The sequence below is a fragment of the Pantherophis guttatus genome, chromosome 2 (genome assembly GCF_059756535.1).
Source record: "Pantherophis guttatus breed Tessera chromosome 2, ASM5975653v1, whole genome shotgun sequence".
NCBI classification, from domain to species: domain Eukaryota; kingdom Metazoa; phylum Chordata; class Lepidosauria; order Squamata; family Colubridae; genus Pantherophis; species Pantherophis guttatus.
The window spans coordinates 164380413-164398859 of NC_142064.1; the positions used below are offsets into that span (position 1 = coordinate 164380413).

Below are 18447 nucleotides of genomic sequence, written 5' to 3' on the forward strand. Positions count from 1 at the left end.
TCTTTTTCTTGTACATCAAATAACTTTTACACAAGAAATGTCACAAGAAACTTTGCGAATAATTCTTTACCAAGTTCTAGGTCTAAACACACTAGGGATTCTCACGTTTTCCCTAAAGTTCTCTTCAGCTAGTTTAATCCTACGCTGCTTCACTTCTCTTCATTCAAAGTGTGTCCCTTGCTCACTCCTGTCTAAGAGATGCAGGGCATCAGCCAGAGATATTTGGCAAGTAACTAAGAATGGGCATGGGGCAGGAAGCAAGATAATTCCCAGAAGTCACTGGGTAAAAAGCAACAATAGAGTGGGTTGTGTCAAAGCCTTTTTCTTCAAGTTAGTCATCAGAAAGACACTGGAACCTTTGATACAGACAAATGTCACAAGACATGGATAGTACCAGCATTTCCAATTACGATTTCTCCCCTCCCAGAACTCAGTCTTTAAAGAAAAACAACATGAACACTATAAAAAAATGGTGCTAAGCAATCCAATATGTTAAAATGTTTGGATGCTGCAACTAGGTAGAGAAAGAGGTTTTTCCAGTCAAATGAACTTATAAAGAGTAATGTTATAAGCAAAGTATACGCCTTCTTGTGCCCAGAAACTACAGTGATCACATTCCAAAGGTATGGTGTATTCCTAACGATATTGCTCCCCTTATCTATTCTAGGTCAAATTGGCATATCAGGACATTAGAAAATGACATTTTCTCTCATTGTATAGAATCAGACAACCATTTGCCTCTGATATTATCTATCTATCTATCTATCTATCTATCTATCTATCTATCTATCTATCTATCTATCTATCTATCAGTGGTAAATCTAAAGTTTGCTACTACTGGTTCTGTGGGCATGGCTTACTGGGGAGGATAATGTGACTGAGTGGGCGTGGCCAATTTTTTTAAAAAAAACTTTTAAAACCATTTTTTCTACAACCTCTTCGGTGAAGAGGTTGTAAAAAAATGCTTTCAAAAGGCTCTGACGATCCCAGCTGAGTTGCCTGATTGGTAGAGGCTTTTTTTTCTTTTAAAAGCCTCTGCCAATCAGGCAACTCAGCTTGGATCGTTAGAGGCTTTTAAAAGAAAAAAAGCCTCTGCAGATCAGGCAACTCAGCTGGGATCATCAGAGGCTTTTAAAACCATTTTTTCTACAAAAAAACGCTTGTAAAAGCCTTTGACGATCCCAGCTGAGCCGCGCGATCATCAGAGGCTTTTTTTTTATTTTTAAAAGCATTTTTTCGGCCGAAGAGGTTGTAGAAAAAATGCTTTTAAAAATTAAAAAAAAACCTCTGATGATTGCGCAGCTCAGCTGGGCATGGGGGGGGGGGGGCAGGGATTTTTGCTACCGGTTCTCCGAACCACCCGCCTCCATCGCTACCAGATTGGGCAATCCGGTCCGAACCGGGAGCATTTCACCCGATACCTACATACAATCATACATACATACATACATACATACATACGTATACATATATTAAAATGTATCAAAGGGAGCCTGTTTATTTCTTGCCTAAGCCTAATAACAAGCTTTATTCATGTGAGACAGGTGTTGAACACATTATTTTCTCATTTTAGGAAATCATAAACATACAGTTTGAGAGTTTTCCCCAATGAGCCCAGTTTGTGGGGGCAATAAGCTGACTTTGTATAAAAAAGAACACCGCTTGGGTGGGGGGCCGAAAGCCCTACTAAGCAGGTATATACAAAAGTATGAAGGCTATTGCTTAACGCATTGTAAGCCGCCCTGAGTCTCTGGAGAAGGGCGGCATATAAATCGAACCAATAAATAAATAAATAAATTTCTTGTCTATGGATCTATAAGTAGCAGCATCCACAGGAGGATTAAAACAGGTAAGGGGATGCCCACGGCAGTGTAATCTAAGCACTAACCATCAACACATCAACATGTGTAAAAAAGGTGCAGGGGTTCAATTGCATGCTTACAAATCAGCCATCTGATTTGACAAGCCACATTCACCTACCCCAGACACTACTGTCTGCTATTCTACAATTCCCAGAATCCAATGGCCAATACATTAGCAGAGCTTAAGGTCGAGATATATTTGCCACATTCTTTTGATCCTTAGTTGGGGCATGAGCTGCAACTAGTATGAACACAAGTCTACCTTGCCCCACTACTATTTAATCTACACCAAGTTCCACTGGATGTATAACTCACTGTTTGCAGGTGATTGAATCTGAATTTGTACATCACAGGATGCTAAATCTTATCCTTTATATTGCAGTCCTTATGGACTCAAGGTGCAAGTTTTCTTGAGAGAGAGATTTTTAGTTAGGGCAGCTGGGCAACATAAAGTGTTAACTACCTTTTCCTGCTGTCCTAATCATGGACCTCTGTGCAGTGTTTCTTGACATCTTTGAGATGTGATTAATGCTGACTGGTAAATTCTGGGAATTGTCATCCAGACAGCTTAAAATTGCCAAGGCTGAGAAACACTACCCCTATGGCTTCTAGTTTAAGAGAAAACTACATCCATTTGCAAACACAGATGATGACAGACTTCATCTTTAACAGAAAGAGAGGTTTAAATCTTTAATATGATCTCTGATGCATGTTGGGGTAGAAGTCACCTGGTATCTATATCATTTCAAATAAAAATTTCAATTTTGATATGTATCAATTTTTTTAAGTCCATGGTTTTTCAAGAAGGCAATGTGCTTCTGTGTCAAAATCTGTAAAAAGGAATGGAGGTGCCCTGAAGAAAATATATACCAATATGCAACTCCTGGCCCTGTGTCTTGTAAATTTGGAAAATTTAAAATTCTTGGAAAATTTATATGAATCATGAACACTGGTTTGTCTGCTAACTATTTTGACATCTGTTGCAGCAATGAGGTTAGGCCAACAATCAAACAATTTGGTCCAACTGCATGGATCCATCAAGACGCAGCGTTCATCAAAGCCCCATCTTCCACCACTGAAGTTCTCTATGGGTCTATACCTGGATATGGCACATCACGCCAACCATATGGAACGCTGCGGTCCTTCAATCTCCCCCAAGTCTCAGGAGTGAAGTGTTGCTCCCACAGAAACACAGGGATATCAAAATCAAACTGCTTCTCAAATGTGGGATTGTGCTTCACTCTAGATTTTAGTGACGAGAGGCATGATCTAGACTGAGAGAGATTAGAAGTAAGTAAATTTGAAAGGCAGGAAAGGCAGAAAACTATCTATAGTTTTTTGAAAAGACTACTTTCATTGGCCATTCAAACTAATGTGCATCCAACAAGCCCAAATATAGCATAGCATTATAGATTATAATTCACAAAATACAAGTAGTCCTCGATTTACAAGAGTTTGTTTAGTGACTGTTTAAAGTTACAATGGCATTGAAAAAAGAGACTTGGGACTGTTTGTCACACTTATGACCATTGCAGCATCCCCATAGCCATGTGATCAAAATTCAGACACTTGGCGACCAACTCATATTTATGATGGTTGCAGTGTGATTATGTATCCCTTTTGTGACCTTCTGACAAGCAAAGTCAATGGGGAAACCAGATTCCCTTAGCAACTGTGTGACTAATTTAACAATGGCAGTAATTCACTTAACAAATATGGCAAGAAAAGGCATAAAATGGGGCAAAATTCACTTAATAAATGTCTCACTTAGCAACATAAATTTGGGGCTCAATTCTGGTCGTAAATTGTACCCCAAATGTAATTTCTGTTGTAATTTGTAGAAAATCCAACTCTTGATTCAGAATAAAATAATCCAATTTTTAAAAGATAGATTCCACTTTGAAACATTCAGAGTATTTGAGATTGTCCAGGAGTTTGGTTTTTAATATCTGGAAATCTCCTCCTGCACTTCAAAATAGGGTATACAGAAGCAGTAACAAGTGCTAGAATATTACGAATGTGTTTAAATCATGTAAACATGTACAGGAATAGTAGCACTGGTTTATTAACTGTTTGTCTAGACTCATTGTGCTGTAGTTGTGCTGAACCATATTTTTGGAATAAATCACATTGGAAAGATCATGCAACACACTGAGTCATCACCCAACGAATGATTTCCCTTTGGTATGAAGTTAAGAAGGTAGGTATCTACTGCTACTTGGAAAATTTTCTTATATGTGAGAAGTAATCATTGGCCTTCACTGTTACAAGGGCAATAGTTGTCAAGTCTAGGCCAGGCCGTACCCATACTTAAAGTTAATTAATCTGCTTAATTAACACACAGATAAGACTGATATCATTCATTTAAGGGAGGGTGGGAAGGGGAGGGGGGGTTGAGGGGGGAAGGGTGGGGGGGTGAAAATGTTTGTATTTTTCATAAAACTTTTCAATAAAAAAAAAACTGATATCATTCAACTGCAAACAATAATCTTAATCCCAGTTCCTTCAATCTTGAATTAAATATGGCAAAAAAACCCCACACCTTTTTTTAAGCTTGAAACCTCTATTCCTAAGAACTGGGAAATAACCAATGTGACTTTGATTTTTGAAAAGGGATAGCTGTTAAAAGAACCATATAGGACAATAAGCATCTCATCCATGTAAAATGGAGAACAGTATCATTAAAGAACATACGAAAAAGCTAGCTGAAAATAAACTCTTGCCTTAAAATATTGTCACAATAAACTTTGGATATTAAAAATAAAGAACTCTTTGACTAATTCTCTTATGCAGGGATCCTGAACAAACTTAGCAGTACGAAGGTACATTCTGTTCCAGTGTCTATGGAGATTCTCAGTCATCCAGATCATAGTTGTCCCAAAGGTGCTTTTTCAAGAGGCAACTGGACTTTGTTTTTTCTTTGAAGATGTTTCACTTCTCATCAAAGAAGCTTCTTCAGCTCTGACTGGATGGTGGGGAATGGAAGGATTTATACTCCTTGCAGATAGTCATTTGCATTCTTTTAGAGGGTCATTGAGGCTCCTTGGAGGTTTATCTGTGTTGTCAGGCTCACCTGAGTGGTGCAAATGGGTGTGGAGCCTTCTTGGAACTGTTGAAAGGACTGTGTGGTAGACTGGAGATAGATGATGTCATATCCCTCTCCCTCTCTGTTGAGAGGGGGCTAATCAGTTTTGGCACAGATGGCCTCTTTGACCCCTCTTTCAAACCAGCCATCCTCTCTGTCCAAAATATGGACTTTGCTGTCTTCAAAAGAATGGCCTTTATCTTTTAAATGCAGATGGACTGCTGAATCTTGTCCTGATGCATTTTTTAAAGTACAATTACATCTGTATGCAGCCCTATATATAAGGGTCTGAGAAGACCTAAGTCCTTCATTTCTTCAGTAAGTACTACATACTAAAGGAGGTATAGCAGAGAATCCAAAAAATGGTTACTAATGCATCAAAGTGGTCATTTGAGCATTATCACTGAAACAACAGACTGACAAATAAGATATTTAAATATGCATGATATGCTTGTTACCTTCTTCTTAGGGTTAGACACATCTTTGGTTGAATTTCTCCTGAAAATAAAGTAACAAAGAAAAGGAGTAAAACTTGCTTTTCATTGTTCAAAACTATGGATTCTGCATTCACAGACTAAACTCAATTGTAGAAAATACAACTTCAGCAACAGAGTGGTCAATGCCTGGAATGCTCTACCTGACTCCATTGTTACATCCTCAAACCCCCATAGCTTCAACCTTAAACTGTCTACCGTGGACCTCACCCCATTCCTAAGAGATCCGTAAGGGCACCAGCGTGCCTAATGTTCCTGTCCCACTGCCCCATTTATTTGTACTCATTACCTGTGCTCATGTCCATGTTTATATTTATACCCGTTATCTTGTACATGTTTGACAAACCAAATAAACAAACAAACAAACAAACAAACAATAACATTTTCTGAGGAACTTATAGTTGCTACAATTCAAATCAAAAGACCTGCATGTAAATAGCAGTATTAGATTTAACTCTCAGCCCTGTTACAAGCATTGGCTATAGACAGGCAATATGAAAATCCACCACATTGGTACATTTTGTTGCCTTTTCCTCCACAATGGTTAATTTTTAAGTAGACAATCAAATAAATTCAACATTTGTTTGCATTGTACTTGCGAATATGAAACCTGTGGTAATCTCAAACCGAGGCAAACAACCAGAACATTTAATCATTTAAGAATTAAGTCTACTACAGCTGTCCCTCTAGTTCCTTCGTCTTTTGGGTGACAGAGCTGTCTACCAGATTCATCAGGAACCTGTTTGATCTCCCACTTAGTGCAGAGTTTGTCTCCCTATTGATGTCAGGATAGTTAAGAGTCTCTCATTATTATTATGGTATGCTTCCTGAACATCTAGCTAATTGATTAGCAGAAAGTTCATCTATTTTCTCTGTTTGGTTGGGTGGTTTGTGGTACACACTTAGGGCAATGTCATTCCTTTTATATTAACCCAGATGCATTCATGAAGGTTTTCATCCTTGTTTTTTATGCAGTTCTATAGTGGTATAGTTATTTCTTACATATAATGCAACTCCACCTCCTCTTCTTTTAGGTCTGTTTCTTCTGAACAATTTAAATCCTTCTAGCAGTACATTCCAGACATGGGTTTCACCCGTCCAAGTTTGGGTAATGGCAACAATGTCATATCTGACCTCATGTTCTAGGACTTCAAATTTGCTCTGTTTGTTCCTCATACTTTGAGTGTTAGTGGATAGGCATGAGTCCTTTTTGACTGACCCCTAGGTTTGCTTCCTACGTCTCCTGCTTTGTAGTGGAGTTCCCCTTCTAACCAGTTGGTTGATTGCCATGAGGTTTATTCTTTGGATTAGGTCCTAAAAATTGGCTTTCCTCCTCTTCCTCCAGTTTTAGTTTGTTAGTTTGTTTAGTTTAATTTAAACTGGAAAGTGGCCAGTGGCTTCAGCCTTTAAAATGTCCAGAGCATTCTGAGAGTAAACATTGAGTAATTTAGCATAATACTGTAGATTTCTATCAGGTCAGCTATGGAGCACTGAAAGCATGCCTTGACTCCATAACGTATTTTGTGTATTTACTCCAGCAGAAACAATTGTTGATCACTGATTTCTAAGGGGAAACCTGGGTCACTCTTGGCAACAGGAACAGTAGCAGTTAACTGTGTAAAAATTTAACATGCAAGGCTGATTTTAGCTAACAAGTCAGTTAGCTGCAGGCTCCTGCTATTTTGGGATAATGTTTGAAACACCAAGATATTTTATCAGAAGAAAACAACATTTCTATGAGAAGCCTAACCTCTTCATGATGGCTCTTCTGATCAAGTCTCGATTTCTTACATCTTGCAATATTTCTGTATCTTCTAGGTCCCATGTTTCTTGCTGCTGTGTTCTGGAAAATAACAGGCAAATGGATTAAGTAAAGCAATCCACAATGGCTTGTATGATGTTAGTAGTCATTTCACAACGAAGAACAATGGTGTATAGCTGTACCCCTTGTGACTGATACTTGGATTAAATTAATAGAGGCAGTAACATTAAAATAAAGACTGGATAAACATATTGTTTAAATTTCTAGAAAAATAGTCATGCTATTCTGTGGCTGCATACATTTCTGACCTCACATTTTACAACCCCCATCTCAAATTTTGTTTCTGAATCTCCTTCCTCCAAACTATACCCAAATGTAATTTAGAACTACAATTAATCTGATACTGGCTAGCAACCCATGAAAATATATCAAAACCTACTTATCAGACTTTAAAAAACACTTTGTTAGTATCTACCACACCTGGCTGTGTCAACTTCACCTTGACTTGTGGCTCCCTAAAGTCAGTTGATACTGTCTGTAAAGTGATTTGGCTAAGAGGGGAACTGAACTGGCCGGATCAAAACAAAATACAAGGCGCTTCCATGCCAGTTCTTTATTGAAAAAGTTTTTCAAATACAGATTTTTTCCCCCTTTTCCCCCCCTCCTCCCTAACCCCCCCTCACCCTCCCCTTCCCCTGTGACTTCTTCATAATAAAACCCAAATTCATAACAGATTATATCATACTTTACCATCCACTTACTCCATCTCCATATGCTGACCCTTTCTTTCTAATAAAATTATCATATCCCCCTTATACTATACTATGCTATACATTTCAAAGTGACATTCTATTATAACGTTATCTAATAACTCCTAATTTAATTTAACATAATATTATTATATCTCCCAATTTAGCGATTTCCGCTCATAATCTACCCTTTTACTACCCCCATACGTATATCTCTTAAGTCAAATCTTTTATATATATTAATATAACATTTCAAAACAACCTTCCACTATAAAACTATATAGTAAATCCTAATTTAACATTTATTCAGTTCAGCTACCCATTTCCTTCCCCCCATCATTATATCTCTTAGCTCAAATCTTTTACATATATTCACATCTAGAAACAATCAATAACCTAACCTATCTCCACCCACTTTCCTACAAAACTACCATATTAATATCTTTATTCTACTGCCCACTCAACTAGAAAAATATTCCCTTATGTAAATAAAATCCTAAAAAAAAACTTTAAGCTTGTAATCCATATAATATCTTCTGTAATGTCTTTCAGCTGGATGATAAACTCCATCGCCCATGTTAGGGTAACATCACATCCTAATTCCAACAGTATTTTCAGTATCTTCAATCTTCAATTACCATCTGCCCCCATCCATAACAAATATCTTCATATTGCAAAAAAGAACACAACAACCACCCAAGTGACTTTATATTTATATTCCATATAATGTCTATAAAGGTGTCTTTTATCCAGATTAATTCCAACCACCATAATAGGGTAACAACTAGATCTTCTGCGTGCCCCAATCCAGTAAATCTCTTGCCATGTAACTCAGCATAAACGTAATATATTTATCAAGAAATCCAAAAAACGAAAAAGATATTTCAAATCCATTCGATTTAAGACCCTTTTCACATCTCAAAAGTTCAGCACTGCAGAGATCTGTCACTCTCCTCAGGATAAAATAAACCAATACTTTGCCCATTATCTTTTCATATATTCAGTCCTCTCATAAATAACTGGCATTACACTGTTGTTTAGTTTAAAAGTTTTTGTTTTTGTGAGACCTACTTCTTCTTTTTTTGACTTTTTGTGGGTTGGATCTCCATCCTGAATTCCTTTCTATAGATTGTGTATCGACTATTCGGTTTTCATGCTGATCTATAACTTGATCTTGTTGGTTTTGCTTTTGTAGCTTAAATCTTTCTGGTTCTGTAAATTGTACATCAACTGATTTGACTTCCATGCTGGTTTGTAGCTTGATAAATCATTACATTAGAATCCGGAACCGCCTCTCTTATATTAAATAGTCCAGCTGAGACTGTGGGAATGCGGTGGCCATAGTACATGTATAGACCAGTTTAACTGGTTGGACACGTGTATGGAGCTTAGCACCGAAATAATCTGACTATGAAAAGCAGGTTCATATGGATACTCTCTAAAGGGCCCTAGTCGTTCTCTCTTTGTTCAGAACATAGGCTGTGCCTGCATAGCAGAGACATCTCCTTGTAGAACGGGGCCTCTCTGTTGGCAGGTGATGGGATGCTGGGAACAAAGCCAAATATGATAACATGGCAGAATTAAGTTTTGTTTTTACCTTTAGTATCGCTTTCCTAGAATTCACGTGATTTACTGTAATATGGTAGGATGTGAAAGTTATGTCCAGATATGGAGAAAATCCTTTGTATCACAGATGTAATATGAGAATGTATAGCTGTAATCATGCCTTCTGATACGCCCTATACCCTGGTATAATAAAAGAGGGTGACGGAGTCAGCTCTGGGCTCTCTCATCCCGAGAAAACACTTGTCTTGTGTTTTTCCTAATCTGGACTACTCATGAGAAGCCCACCAGGATGAATGCAACAGAGACCTCTGAGAGAGAATCCAAAAGCGGCTCATCTGTGGAGACCTCTGTGACTTGTTGTTTCTTCATTACTGCCATCTCCTTCTGCTTTTCTTGAGTTTCTATCTCTTGTTGATTTTGCTTTTTAAGGACCTTGTAGTAAAATTCTTCCGCTTTTTCAACAGTATTTAACTGATATCTTACTCCTTGATATCTCAATATTATACCCACTGGGACATCCCACCTGAATAAAATATTTTGTTTTGTTAGCTCAGTCACCAAAAATCCAAATTTCTTTCTATCTCTTAACATCTTAGGTGGCAATTCTTTATATATCCAAATTTTTCTCCCATATAGTTGTAAAGTAGAATTAAAGGATTTTTGCACAATATCATTTCTTATTTCTTTATCTGTAAAATAAATCACCACATCTCTAGGCAGTTGCCTTTGCTTTGCAATCCAAGAATTTACTCTATAGGCCTTATCAATTTTACAGGATACCTCCTCAGGATGAACCTTTAAGATCCCAGCCAGAACTTGAGCAGATATTTTTCTTAGGTCATCACTGTTATTTTCCTGTAAACCTCTGATTCTGATCGCAAATTCTGTCAACCTGTATTGCATCATTACAACTTCTCTTTCAATCCCTTGCTTTATATCTTCTGTGTTATAAGTCTCGTGACCAGCTTCCTCTTTAGACTTTACTTCTAAACTATTGTCTTGAATATTTATTAAATCCTTTTCAATTCTTAGTATTTTGTTGTCCAAATTATAAATCTTATCATCAATTTCCTCCATTTTAGACTCTAGTAATTCAATATTTGTATCCAACTTTATAACAACTTCTGAAAAACCATTAGTCACTGTTACAATCTTTCGTTGCAAGTTGTCATACTTTAGTTGTATCGTTTCTTTAATTTCCTGCCTTAATTTTTCAAATTTCTGGTTCACAGTCTCATGATATTTTGCCATTTCCTCCTGAAGAAATTCTTTTAAGTTAAAACCATTCTGCAAAGTCTGTAGGCTCAAAGCTTGTTCAAACAGTTGTGAGTGGGGGAGCACCCCCCCCCCGCTTGTCTATCAGGCTTTATAAGTTTTAACGCCATCCTGCCAGCAAACTCTTTTTTCCCCCCCAAACAAGATCAAGTACAAATCTCCAAGAAGAAAGGAACTTAAAATAACTAATTTTCTTCCAAATTGTAGCCAGCACTATATATTCCGCTACTTTGTATCTATTACGGAAGGACTCTCACTTTCGGCTTTCTTCTACTTCCCAAGCCTCAGCGGTCGCCATTTTAAAGTTTTTTTCTCTTTCACTTTGAAATGCTTATAAATTCATTAAGGATATTTGCAATTTAGGGTCCCAAATCCAAGTCTCATCTTTTTTAATAAATCCATCTGTTAAGTTCGTTGATTAATCCAGTTCCAGCGCCTAGCTCTGCAAAAAGGCAGAGTTCTCCCGATGCCCGGAGCGACGGCGAGCGCGAATAGGGAGCCTCAACCTGCTCGTCCCCAAGAGTCAAAAAAAAGCCTCTGGGGACTTCGCAGAGGGCTCTACCTGCCCTCGCCTGCTCTGACTCACATTTCCGTCAGGAAATGGAGTTTTTTGAGCCGCCTTTCAGGTGTAAAGGCGGCTCTTTACAGGCAACGGGGCGGCGGTCACGGAGGACCGTCTGGCGGCGCCGGAAGCCAGACAGGAAGCCCTTCCATGCCAGTTCTTGTTGCAGTTCTTCAGATCCTCTGTTCCAGAGTTGTGTTTCCATGCTACTATCTCTGACCAGCAGCCAAGCTAATTAATTTTGGCTCAGCTACGGTGCAGCTGAAATCACTTCTCTCTTACCGATGTACTTTTCCACTTGTAACGCTGAGGCTCTGCAGAATTTGTGAGCTCTTTGTTGTTCCCATTGGCAACTCTTCACCCACCCAGTTTCCGCACTGTCAACACAGGTACAGCATCCTGCAGAAAGTTCTGTAAAGGTTGCTCGATAGCTTCGCAAGTCTCCCTTCCTATTAATTTCTAAAATTTTTACTTTGGAAAGAATCAGGCAAGTGTAGACCATTCTTCTGGTTCCATATCAAAATACAGCCAGGATTGATTTTGGGTGCTTAACCCTTTGATAAGCCTTGCAACTGTTCCTCAATATGCCATTAGCCTATGTAAAATTGGAATGAATTTTGCATGGGGTCTTTTTATACCCTTTGTCTCTGCCAGGGACCAGCTGATTGCACAGTCCCAAGTTGCCTTTAAAAACAAAAAAGGCGCAACTGCCTCACATGTGGGATGTGCGTACGAACAATTCCTTCTGTACGGAGGGGATTTCAGTCTCTCCTATAGACTGTCTCTCCCACTCCCCAGCAATATTTGGCACCCTGCCTGTTGGCATTATTTAGACCAAGCGTGTCCAACCCACGGCCCACCATAGGTTGCCATGGACAGCCAGTAATGCAGCTCCACAAGAATGTAAACCTTTAACATTAATATGTGATTTATATACATTAACTACGTATTTTATATGTGGCCCAAGACAATTCCTCTTCATTCAATGTGGCCCAGGCAAGTCGAAAGGTTGCACATCCCTGATTTAGACTCTTATCTCCACTATAAAAAATGCAACCACTATTACAGTCACCGGGGAAACCATTTGATTGTACAATTACCAGCATACTCTCTTTCATCATCACAACTTCCAGTAAGCTTTTAAGCGTAACAAAGAATGGAAGCTTGATGGCATCTCATTTATAGCAAGTATAGCAACATAGAGATTTATAGACAAATGCATGTAGTACATTTTGGACATATAAGAGCAACCAATTTATTCAATTTTCTTTCTAAGTGAAGCAGGGGAAAAAGGGATTGTGTTTTTGTTGCTCTGAGAATTAAACAGCTCGGGATGAGACCTTCACCGATTAATGTTTTCTGCAGTACCCTATTGGTGAGCTGGAAAGAGGCCACTGACTGCCTTGTGGTGTTGCTGGCCTACAGATAGTCTTCAACTTACAACCCAGGGGTGAAATGCTCCCGGTTCGGACCAGATCGCCCAATCGGTAGCGATGGCGGTGGGTGGTCCAGAGAACCGGTAGCAAAAATCCCTGCCCCCCCCATGCCCGGCTGAGCCACGCGATCATCGGAGGCTTTTTTTTTAATTTTTAAAAGGATTTTTTCTACAACCTCTTCAGCCGAAAAAATGCTTTTAAAAGTTAAAAAAATAAAGCCTCTGATGATCACGCGGCTCAGCTGGGATCGTCAGAGGCTTTTAAAAGCATTTTTTTTACAACCTCTTCGCCCGAAGAGGTTGTAGAAAAAATGCTTTTAAAGTAAAAAAAAAAAGTTGGCCACGCCCACTCAGTCACATTACCCCCCCCCCACCAAGCCACGCCCACAGAACTGGTAGTAACTAATTTTACATTTCACCACTGTTACAACCATTCATTTAGTGACCGTTCGAAGTTACAACAGCAGTGAACAAAGTGACATTATCACTGGTTCTCACACTTACAACTGTTGCAGCATCCCCATGGGCACGTGATCAAAATATAGGCACTTAGCAACCGGCACTGCTAAGCAATTTGGTAGTTCAAATTTGACATTGCAATTTGGCAATTGAAATCCCACCAGGCTCAAGGTTGACTCAGCCTTCCATTCTTCCGAGGTGGGTAAAATGAGGACCCAAATTGTTGGGGGGCAATATGCTGAGTCTGTAAACCGTTTAGAGAGGGCTGTAAAACACTGTAAAGCAGTATATAAGTCTAAGTGCTATTGCTATGCATTTGTGACAGTTGCTCTGTTCTGGGGTCATGTGATCACCATTTGTAATCTTCCCAGCTGGCTTCTGACAATGTCAATGGGGGAAGCCAGATTTACTTAACAATTGCAGTGGTTTATTTAACAACTGTCTTGCTTAGGAAAAGAAATTTTGGGCTCAATTGTGGTCCGTAAATTGAGGACTACCTGTAGTCTCCTCCTCTGTGTTGGAGTAGACATACCAGGTTTCTGCAATCATACTTCTGAGGATAGGAGATCGCCCACAAGTACTCCGGCTGCTCCTTGCAAGCAGACTACAGGAGAGCAGTTTTCTGTAGATTTGAGCACTGGGAGACGAAATGATCAACCATCTTATTTATTTATGTATCCAATTTATTGGCTGCCCATCTTACCATAGAATAACTCTTTCTCAATATACTTTCTTGCAACCACAGTAATGCCCTTTAAAGAACATTAAGTTTACAAGCCTCCCTTTCTAATCATGATTGGAACTTGCCAAGTACTCCCCAAGTTCACAAAAACTACATGTACAACTGTTGAGAAACAATCTGAAACACATCAATTTTTTAATCATCTCAACAATTTACATTCAAATTTAAATCTCCCTGATGTTGCAAATATGACAGGAAAGAAGCATGTTATTGATTTTTTTTTGACAAAAGTATTTATATGCTGTTTCTCATAGCACATATTCCTAAAGTGGTTTATAAAAGTACTATAATGGAATTTAAAAAAATAATTAAATCCATCTCTTAAAAGGTATGTCGTACGAAAATTACCATGGGAGACTAACTTATAAGAGAGGTGTAGAACGTCAGTGAAGTCCAGTCACCACAAAAAGTCATTCTTTATGCCATCAGTCCCAAGTGAAATTTGCAAGCCATGTCTATCAAATCATAGCTAACCAAGTTTTCTGCCCTGCACAATCACCTACTAATATGGGATAGTACACATAAGTTGCAGAATTAAAAGCCTTGCACTCTTCGTCATGCTGAAAAGGCTAGAAACGAAGGGGAGACATGGATCCTGATTCAGGAAGTTTTGCACCCCACCACTGCTGCCCATCACCCAAATAATTAATATTCTCAGCTCAGGCATCACTGATTGCCTGTAGGAGAAGAACCCCTTAGACACAGAACTGGCAAAGTCGATAACTCTGTCTGGCAGCACTTTCGCGACACACAAACTCAACACTCTGAGAAGCAAGTCAGGTTTTCTGGATCCGAGATTTTGCATTCAGCAGAAACACTAAACCACAATGCATGTGAACAGAATTCTTATGTCCAGCTGCACAGCATTTCTAACTATAGTATTAGCCTGAAATAGTGTGTTTTAGCATTCAAGTCCTTTTCAGCTTTGGTGAGACCTGATTGCTAATAACAATGTTAATTTATTATTCAATAGCCCATTCCCTGATTACGGACATCAGAGCCAGGGGCATCAGTAGAGAAAATCGACAGTGTCAAAGTGATTGGTAGAACCAAGTGATCAAAGCCCTGCTCCTTTTTTAATGTGTGTTGCATGCATACCATACAAAGAAGCAAGGCTTTGATAACCCCCGTTATGCCTACCAGATCGTCACCATTGATTACCCCCCGCCCCCACTGATGCCCCCATTCAGAGCTTACCAACCAGCAACAAAATCTACAATCCAGGTGGCTCATGCCTGATTAGGTGGCTCAGTGGCTAAGACACTGAGCTTGTCGATCAGAAAGGTCGGCAGTTCGGCGGTTCGAGGAGACCCTAGTAGAGGTCTCCTGCGTGAGCAGGGGGTTGGACTAAATGACCTCCAAGGTCCCTTCCAACTCCGTTACTGTTACATTCATGTATTGCCACATGAAAGCTGTAAAATCATTATGCTTTAAAGATTTGATATGAATAATAAAAAATAAAGGGCATTTTAAAAATAATTTTCTCCACCAATATTTTACACTATTACAGAATCATAAAATTACAGGTAGTCCTCGACTTACAACCACAATTCAGGCCAGAATTTATGTTGCTGAGAAATTTGTTAAGTGAGTTTTGCCCCATTTTATGACTTTTCTTGACACATTTGTTAAGTGAATCGGTGCCGCTGTTAAATTAGTAACCCAGTGGTTAAGTGAATCTGGCTTCCCCATTGGCTTTGCTTGTCAGAAGGTCGCAAAAGATGATCACATGACCCCAGGACACTGCAACCGTCATAAATATGAACCAGTTGCTAAGCATCCGAATGTAAATCACGTGACCATGGGGATGCTACAACATTCATAAGTATGAAAAATGATTATGTCACTTTTTTTCAGTGCCATTATAACTTGGAACGGTCACTAAATGAACTGTTTTAAGTTGAGGACTACCTCTAATGAATGAATAAAATAATATTTCATTTGGTAAGCAGATAGAAGCTTCTGCCTTTCAAAACACTGACCAGTGAGAGTTGGCTTCATCTATGATACTGTTCTGCCCCAGCTATGAACCCCAAAGAGCGCAGCACACACAAAGTCTGTACAAACCTTAGTTTACTAAATTAAATCAGTCTTTTTCAAACAAAGGCTGTTAATTAACTTTCTTAACAGCCTACAAGAATCCAAAGAATAAATAATCGTAATCTTACTATGGTTGGCAGAAAGCCCAGAAGCAATTTGCAGGAAACTGATAAGAGAACTAAGATCCAGACACGAAGGAGAATGAACGAAGTTGTTCTCTGCAAATTGCTTCAGTCATCGTCCTTCCTTAAATAAGCTAAGGGAGTGGCCAATTAGCCCCAAGCCTTACTCTCGAGGAGACCTCCTCCTGAGGAGCCACTCCTGCCTTTTGGCAGCTCTGCGCGCCCATGCCTCGAGAAGAGGCTCCTCCTCTTCACTTATAGGAGTTTCTGGAGGTTCTGAAGGCCCTGGCTGAATCCTCGCCTCTGGCACCACATCTTCTCCAGCCTCCACATTGTCTGACTCAAGTGCCAGCTGCACAGGCTGCTGGCACAGCACAGCAGCCTCCTCACTGTCGGAATCAGCTACTAGCTGCACAGGCCACTGACGGGCCACAACAGATACTAACCAAGGGCGAGTTCTACTTACCTTTACTACTGGTTCATAATAGACTGCACATGGTACACTCCCTGTACACTCTGTCTCACTACTTTCTATTACATCCTGCTTACCATATCTTGGTTGAATACCTTCACTTTCTCTTTTAACTAGTTCAGTTTCCTCAGTTTGGTTTATCTGTCTGCCTGACATTATCTTTAACTTCCTCCATTTATCTTGTTTTTCCTTAGGCAATGACCATGACCATATTGGTACTTGGTACTTATGGGGTTCATTACGAATACTACCTACTCTAACCCCACTTGCAGTGAACCGCTCAGGAGGTATACCTTTATTACAACTTTCAGGTCTCCTAAGTATAACTCTGTTTGTTTGCCTTGAGTTTTTCCTACTGTGAGAAGAGAAATATATCCACTGGAAAGTTGCAGGTAGTAAGGCCGAAGAGTGGGCTTGCAGCCTCACTGAACCAAAGTTTTAAACTAACATAATTGCAAAATGTACCAGACATATTTCTAATGTGCTGACGTGTGTGCTGCATTTTCTGCAAAGTACGTGTTTTTGAGATATATTCGGAATCAGAACATTGAAACTGTGAGAAATAGGGAACTGAAAGTAGATGGTGGATAGAGGTTTGAGATGTACACGGGTGTTTGCAGACAGTGATGGTCAGTAAGAACGTAAGAAAGAACAAGGAAGTGAAACTATGGAATGCGTATGTCAGTAAAAAAAAAAAAGGTATAAGAAATGTGGCTTGAGATGAGAATGGTGTCCTTTGCCCAATAGCAGTCCTTGTAGGACTTGCTATGTGTCATTGGACCCATTGCAATGGTTTAATAATGTATGTTTTGTTGTGGAATTGCATTGCTATGATAGCTGTTCATGTTCCAAATTGCTCATGAATAAACCTCTGAATCTTAAAGTAAGATTTATTCCTTGTGGTTTCTTCTTAGGATTTTTTATTGGGGTATTTTTACAACACTACTCACAGGATACACCCTGGATTTTGCCTCTTTACAAACAGCGCAATCTAAGTTCACCTTGCACGGCTTTGGTTTACGCCCTTCAGCTATGTCTGGCATCTTCTGCAGTACTCTGCAACTCTCATGCCCCAATCTCCTGTGCCATACATGTACACAGTTGTCATGTGTGTGAGTGTTCATAAGTTTTCATGCACAACCATTCTCCTGCCTTTCTAGAATGTACAGACCATCCTTCTTAACCCCTCATGCACAAATTCTTCCACCTTTCCTGATGGAGTACTGTCCTCCTGCAAACAGTATTTCATACCTTTGACTGTCTAACCTGGAAACACTCAACAGATTATGATCTAGGTCAGGTACATATAAAACAGTGTCTAATGTTTCTCCTATCTCAGGTACATAGGACCTTCCCCTTTAACAGCAGATTGTTGACTATTGGCCAAACTAAGAAATGTTTGCTTATCTGGTCTCAAGCCAGAAAATGCTCGTGGATTAATAGCAGCAACGAATATTTGTTGCTAGGGAATATTTGTGCCATAAGTAGGAGCCAGCAGTAAATGGTTCTAAGAGAAAAATTTCTACATCCTAACACAACTGAGCTAGTTTATAAACCTGTGTATCCTGGTTAACTGCTTTGGTGTTTTGACCTCAGTGATCTGGCAGCTGCCTTTCACACAAAAAGATAAGCCTAGCTGGGTAACTGCATCGATTCTTCATATAAAGTTTCATATATAGTTAAGTTAGCATTTTAAGCCTTTAGTGCAGAAGCCCATGCAAATATATTTATTTTTTTGTTTCTTAATGTACAATTATGTACAATAATGTACACATTTCCATCTGGCCATCACAAAGGTTTTCTATACAACTTGGTCTAGCTC

The 18447-nt window shown here is 39.2% G+C and overlaps 1 protein-coding gene across 1 annotated transcript in view; it reads right to left on the bottom strand.

Moving 5' to 3' along the window:
- ST6GALNAC2 (ST6 N-acetylgalactosaminide alpha-2,6-sialyltransferase 2) overlaps nucleotides 1-18447 on the bottom strand; it is a 48924-nt gene that overhangs the window by 8015 nt on the left and 22462 nt on the right. The window contains exons 2-4 of the mRNA XM_034408565.3: nucleotides 7192-7284; nucleotides 5406-5445; nucleotides 2962-3136 (exon numbers count right to left, since the gene is read on the bottom strand). Coding sequence (XP_034264456.2) covers nucleotides 2962-3136; nucleotides 5406-5445; nucleotides 7192-7284 — 308 coding nt within the window. The remainder of the gene's footprint in view (nucleotides 1-2961; nucleotides 3137-5405; nucleotides 5446-7191; nucleotides 7285-18447) is intronic.